The sequence below is a fragment of the Solanum pennellii genome, chromosome 9 (genome assembly GCF_001406875.1).
Source record: "Solanum pennellii chromosome 9, SPENNV200".
NCBI classification, from domain to species: domain Eukaryota; kingdom Viridiplantae; phylum Streptophyta; class Magnoliopsida; order Solanales; family Solanaceae; genus Solanum; species Solanum pennellii.
Window position 1 is genome coordinate 54,909,328 of NC_028645.1, and position 6,837 is coordinate 54,916,164.

The window sequence follows — 6,837 nt, forward strand, 5'->3', positions numbered from 1 at the left end:
ATGAGGAGGGAGGTAGTTGAGAGAGGAAGTTGATAACAAGGGTGAGTCTAGAGTTTGTTGCATCATTATCCTTGATCATCTTCTCTTGAAGAGCAGAACCTTTTGCCAGAAGCTCATAATTCTGCTTTTGTAGCTACTGTACAACCTCAGTACCAGGTCCCTCTGGTTGCGCTTTGAGCAGGTCTTCTTTTAAGAGAACAATTTCAGCCTCCTTGTTGCCTACTAGAACAGTCATCACATCCAATTCATGTTCAATGGTCCTGCTCCTTGATCAACTAAGAAACTTTACAAATTGGATTTCCCTTCCTTTCAATACACTCACAAAAAGCCACAATCCCCCTTTTTTTCATAACAACCTTCTTTTTCGCATAAGTCTTAGTTTTCTTTTGCTTTTACCTTTACTCACTTTCTTAGACGACTTGTCCCTTTTATCAACAGAAACTGCTTCAGAAAAGGTGTAAGAAGCCACTAGATCTAACTCATTTAGAGAATCTAGAATTTTCTTTGAAGAATATGAGGATTAAGACATGATTGTTTGAAAGAAATACTTAAATGCTAGAAAGGGATGGAGAGATTGAGAAGGTTTTGATTTTAAACTTAGAGAACAAAGTTGGAATGTAATAAGATGGAGTGTAAAAAAGACACTATAAGAAGAACTTTAAACGGTGTGTTAGGTCCCTAGATATACGCATCGCTTGGATTAAAGGCGATGGGACAACTGTCAGACGGACCGATGACTGACATGTGGCGATCTGGATGGTTCTCATTTGACAGTTTAAAACAAGTGTAAAGAGTGCTAACCTTGGAAGGACCAGGTCCTCAACTGTAGATGAAATACAATTCCTAAATGGTTCTGGACATTCTCTGCTCCTGTGCTCTCAATGGGTGTATACCTGCATTTAGGTACAAAGATGATCTTACTTAAACAATTTACAAGTTCTGTGGATACCTACCCTCCAGATCTTAGCCAAAACAGGAATTAGAGTCATCTTGACGAAATTAGGTTAGTGTATGTTCATCACCCCTAACTTCAGCCGGTTGCTCTCAAATTGATCCTTGCTGAGAGCTTTGATAAAGATGCCTGCAATCTGATATTCAATCCTGCAGTATTTAATGATGATGTTTCCTTTCTCAACATTATCTCTCAAAAAGTGATGTTTGACATCAATGTGCTTGGTTCTTTTGTGCTGGGCTGGATTCTTTCCCATGTTAACTACACTGCATTATCACGCATGAGAGAGATGGTATTGATGTGGACTCTAAAATCCTCAAGTTCTTGCTTTATCCAAAGAAGTTGGGTACAACTAGAAGCAACAACTATACACTCATTACAGAAGTGCTCTTTCGGTCTACTTGATATCCTGCAAAATCAGCATCTGCATATTACACTAGTTTAAAAGAACTACATGTAGGATAAAACAAGACCAAGTCCCCTATTTTCTTCGGATACCTCGGAATTCTCTTAGCTGCCTTTAGATGAAATTCTCTGGGGAATGCTTGGAACCGTGCACATATTCCTACGCTGAATACCATGTTCGGCCGTCTTGATGTCAAATGCAATAGAGATCCAGTAATTCCTCTGTACATTGTTTGATTTCCTAAAAGATCAACCTCATCTGCTCCCATTTTTGAGTTTATACCCATGGGTTATCAATTTCTTCACACAGATGTTCAGAGGTTTCTCCAAAAATGATATCATCCACATACACCTGAATGATAAGAAGATCTTGATCTCTTTTCATCAAAAACAACGTGTTGTCAGTTTTCTTCCTCTTGAAGTAATTCTTTTGTAAAAACTTTGACAACCATTCATACCAGGCTCTAGGTGCCTGCTTTAGACCATACACATCTTTGTTGAGTTTGAACACATGATTTGGAAAATCTGCAACCTCAACTCCAGGTGGTTGTTTAACATGTACTGCTTCCTTTAGATCTCCATTCAAAAAGGCACTTTTGACATCCACCTGGAATAGTTTTAACCCGATAAAAGTTGCAAATGCTATGAGGATTTTAATATCCTTCATTCTCATCCAGCTTGTTTCTGAACACCCACCTGGTCCCAATAATGGTTCTGTCAACAGGTCTTGGAGCATGTACCACACATTGCTTCGCGCAAATCGATGCAATTCATATTGCATAGAGATTACCCAATCAATATTCATTAGGGCTTCTTTCACATTTTTAAGGATCAATAGTAGAGATGAATGCTGAGAATGCAACCAAATTCCTTGTTTTTGACCTGGTTTGTATCCATAATTCAGAGGAGAGATGAGATTTTCAAGGGGGTGAGATGAACTATGCTTCCATCCGGATCTAGAGCCCAAAGGATGTGGTTGATCCATCTATTCTTCTTTATCTTCAGAATCATCATTTGTAGCAGGAGGATGAGCTTCCTCTTGGCTTGAATCATTAGAAGGACCAGGTCCCATAGTAGGATGGTCGTCCTCTTTTACCTCCTCAGATGGACTAAGATCAGCAACATCAGAGTCGAAATTCACCTAAGCTTCATTCCTACTTGCTTCATGGTTCTAGAATTTCAATACCTCCAACAGATCATCAACATCATTCATATCCGTAGTCTCAGACTTTGACTTGAGAAAGATAGTCCACATGAATCTTGAGTAGTCATCCACACCCACCAAAATGTACTTTTTCTCGCTTCGACTCTGGATCTTCACCGGTTCACACAAGTCCATATGTATCAACTCAAGAACCCTTGAAGAACTGACCTGCTTGTTTGATTTAAATGAAGATCTGGTTTGTTTCCCTTTGGCACATGCATCACACACTATACTGTCATTGAATTTCATTATTGGCAGACCACGGACCAGGTCCATAGAAATCAATTTGTTCATTAGAGAAGAGCTCACATAACCTAGTCTCATGTGCCGGAAGTCAGCACTTTCACTCTGAGCACTTAGGCATGTAAGATCATCTCCTTGAGTTATTTCTAGTTCTGCCGCATGCATGTTTTTCCTTCTTCTGGCAGTCAAAATCACCCTTTTTGTGGACAAAATAGTATACATTTTCAATGGAATCCTCAAGAGATTTGCCAAATTTTCCTACACCAAGAATATACCTCTTTTGCCATTGCTAAAAATTGACACCTCCTCCTAGAAGTGCCTTGAGTGAAAGGAAGTTTTTGGTATTTCCATTCATGTGCTTTGAGCAGCCACTGTCCATGTACCAACACGTGCTGCTACTTCCTTCACTCACCTGCAACAACATTAATTGTTAGATTCGGGAACCCACTTAAATCTGAGTTCCCAATAAGATGACAAAGGTGTAATAAGAGTGCTTTTTTCCCAATGTGGAACCTTTTTCTTCTTCAAGTTTGAGACCTTACGAACTGGAGAAGGTCCTCTGTTTCTAGCAATTTCTTGTCTAGGATTTTTGCCAGTAGGATCTGGTCCCCTTAGCTGAGTCCTTTTTTGCTTAGAATAGACAAAGAAATTATCTTGTAAAGGTTTCCAGGCAGGACAATCTCCTTTCAGATGGCCGTTTCGACCACAGTGAAGACACAGTAAATTGTCTGAGACAAACACATTTGTTGTGGGGGTTGTAAGGAAGAGTATTGTTCAAACTTCCTAACCCTCTTTTCTTATAGTTGCTTTGACTTGTAACATTAGATAGCAGTTTGGTGGAGCTGGTCCATTTTAAGGATACTTGAAGTTCCTCCTTAAGACGGACCAGCTCCCTCTCCATCTGATCATTTCTTTCCAAGGCTAAGGAAAGTCTGGTTTCATCGGTGTTTAAATTGCTTTCTAACTCTGCCTGCAGATTAATAGCTTCCCCCTTCCTTTTACGAGATTTCTCAATCATAAAATCCGGCTGCTCCTTAAGCTCCAATTTTTCAGATTCAAGAACCATCACTTGTTCCTCAAGAACATACATCTGAACTACCATTACTTCCTTTTCTTCATTTAGACCATCAAGACTATTGTTCATAGAGTCCCTTTCAGTAGTTAACTCTATAATAGAGTCAATCAAGATATCTGCTAACCTTCTCAACCTTTTAATAGTGTACGTATTCAAATTTTAATTAAAGTCAAGAAAAGTTATCTTATCTTCATCATCGTCCTCATCTGACTTAGCCATGAGAGCAAACATCCCATTGAATACGTTAGCCTTGGCTTGAATCACCAACATTGATGCATCTTCGGGACAATCTGAATCTCCTGACTCGCTTGAATAGTGTCCCCATGCAGCAAGAGCTTTCTTCACTACATAGTCAGCTAAAACTTTTCTACACTTTTGTTAGGTACCAGGTCCTTTTGCTTGTTCTTTTCACCTCCTGGACTTTGATACTTCTTATCTTTAGCTTTGAGCATCGGACATTCCCTTATAAAGTTCCCAGCCTTTGCACATTTGTGACAGGATTCACTATCAGTTGTAGCTCGAGGAGGGTTCCCTCCTATTCTAAACCCTATGTTTTTTCTTATGATCTTCTGAAATCTCTTAGTAAGATAGTCAATATCATCTTCTTCACTAGACGCTTCTCTAGGAGTAAATTTGACTACTGAAGACTTGTCTTTCTTGGCCTCCTTCTTTGAGAGGTCTTGACTTCTATTCATTTCATGTGTCTTGAGATTTCCAATAAGAGCATTTATCGTCAGAACTTTAAGATCCTTGTCTTCAGTGATAGCATCCACTTTGCTTTCCCATGACTTTGGAAGAATTCGAAGAACTTTCCTAACTCGCTTGCTAGTACTGATTGGCTCTCCAAAACTTCGTAGCTCATTTGTTATGGAGGAAAGTTTAGTATACATGTCATGAATAGTTTCCCCTTGCTTCATTTTGAAATTTTCATATTGGGAGGTGAGCATATACACTTTAATTCCTTCACCTGCTCAGTACCTTCATGAGCAGTCCTGAGACAATCCCAGATCTCCTTTGCTGCTTCACAGGCAGAAATACGATTATATTCTTCAGCACCTATACCACAAACCAACAGCTTCTTAGCCTTGTAACCTTTCTCAATCTTCTTTCTATCCACTTCGTTGTATTGTTGATGAGTCTTTAGAACAACTCTAGTTATCTCATCATCCTTTACTTTAGAAGTTGGAATAAAAGGCAAATCAAATACAATGTCCCATAACTCACTATCATCAGCCATAAGATAGTCATGCATTCTTGTTTTCCACCAGATATAGAACTGGCCATTGAAATGCGGCGGTCGAGTTGAGGATTGCCCTTCTTCTAGGTTAAGTGGAGCAGTCATTCTGATGCAGGAACCACTCTCTTGGTGTTAACCATCTAGAGAGTACCTGCTCTGATAGCAATTGTTAGAATACGTGCGTCCACTGCCAGTCAACGGACCAGGTGTCTTGACTGAACTCGAAGTAAGAATGAAGAGTAAGTAATAGTAGAAAACAGCACAAGCAATTTACGTGGAAACCTCCTTGATCAAGGGAGTAAAACCATGACCTGTCACACAGAATTTTCAACCGTTTTCACTATTCTTCACAAGCAAAAGTGAAACTCGATTACAACAACGTGAGAAAAATCTATTAATCTCACAACCAAGAAATAACTGTACTGCTTGAAGAGCCTAAGCAGATTTCACTCTGCCCACTAAGTTATCGCCTCTAGATAACTTAGGATTCAACTAAGCAACACGCAGGTTTCCCACTAAAGCACCATGATCTGAATGACTTAGGATTTTTACTAAGCAACACTAAAGGCTGCCCACTAAATCAGTTGGACTCAACTGATTTAGGATTTTCACACTAAACAACTATCTGATTCCTTTATATATGGAGGAATAGATTTACAATTTACGTGAAGAAGAAATAATCCTAAGACGACTAAGCTTCCAACTCTTCAGATTTGAGTTGATCTTGAGGATGCTTCTTCACTCTTTTTGTAAGACTTTGCAAGAGTTCTTGAGATGTTTTCAAGTTGTAAAAACTTAATATTGGATGTTATGTTTATGTAGAATAGTCACAATCCTTAAAGCAATGCATTGGCTGAGGTTTCTGGCGCGTTTACCACTTCTGCCACTATTGGAGACTATGCACCAACTTTTTGTACTTTCTCCAGCTAGCAGCAAAAAGTATATTGAGCCAAGAACCAGGTACCTTCATAAGGTCCCTCTGTGTTTGTCAAATCTTAAAAACTACAAATAACAGTAAGAATAATCCAAGTATGAAGGAAAATGATATTTTCATTTCAGAAAAAGTTCAAGCATTTTTGGTATTACTTTGAATTTTCTTTAAGAAAAAAAAAACCTCAAATAAGGTTAAGAAATCAGGGCAAAACCCTCACAGATTGTTGCATTGAAGAAAGATAGATTTGATACATTGGAACCAGAGATTGTGGAGTTCATGGCAAGAGATACTTGTGTCGAAAAAACAAAACCATCCCAATGTAAAAACTCAATATCACAACTTAAATAATGTCTTCTAGACATCTTATATTCTAGATAACTCGAGACTTGGAGACCAAAATTGGCGGGAACAGAAACACCTAAAGCAACCACCTTAAATTGAATCTTTCCGACGTCTATAGGAGGTTGGCCAGTCATCGACAAACATACAAGCTACAACATATGGAACTCTTTTGAAGACATCACTCACAAATATCAAACATATACCTTTTTAACCATTTTATATCTTCAAGAGAACCACAGATTCATATGGGAGCAGGAGGAAATAAATCAAATAATAGTGAATGAGAATCTACAATATGCAACGAATGGGAACTTTTCTTACGGCTATCCAGATAGTCATGAATTGTGGAATTTTAATTCCCAAGCAATGCGAGTTAAAGGGGAATGTAACATTGGTTTGCTCAATAATAGACATGTTTTGATTAGGGGTAGCTAACTGGAAGATT

At 38.7% G+C, this 6,837-nt stretch overlaps 1 protein-coding gene across 1 annotated transcript; it reads right to left on the reverse strand.

The window, feature by feature from the left end:
* Window positions 1-3,093: 3,093 nt before the first annotated feature.
* Window positions 3,094-5,221, reverse strand: LOC107030207. The gene is made up of 6 exons (XM_015231576.1): window positions 4,847-5,221; window positions 4,266-4,790; window positions 4,109-4,218; window positions 3,667-4,012; window positions 3,318-3,434; window positions 3,094-3,216 (listed from the first exon to the last, which is right to left on the reverse strand). The coding sequence occupies exons 1-6, from the start codon at window positions 5,219-5,221 to the stop codon at window positions 3,094-3,096; spliced, it is 1,596 nt and encodes a 531-aa protein (XP_015087062.1).
* Window positions 5,222-6,837: the final 1,616 nt, after the last annotated feature.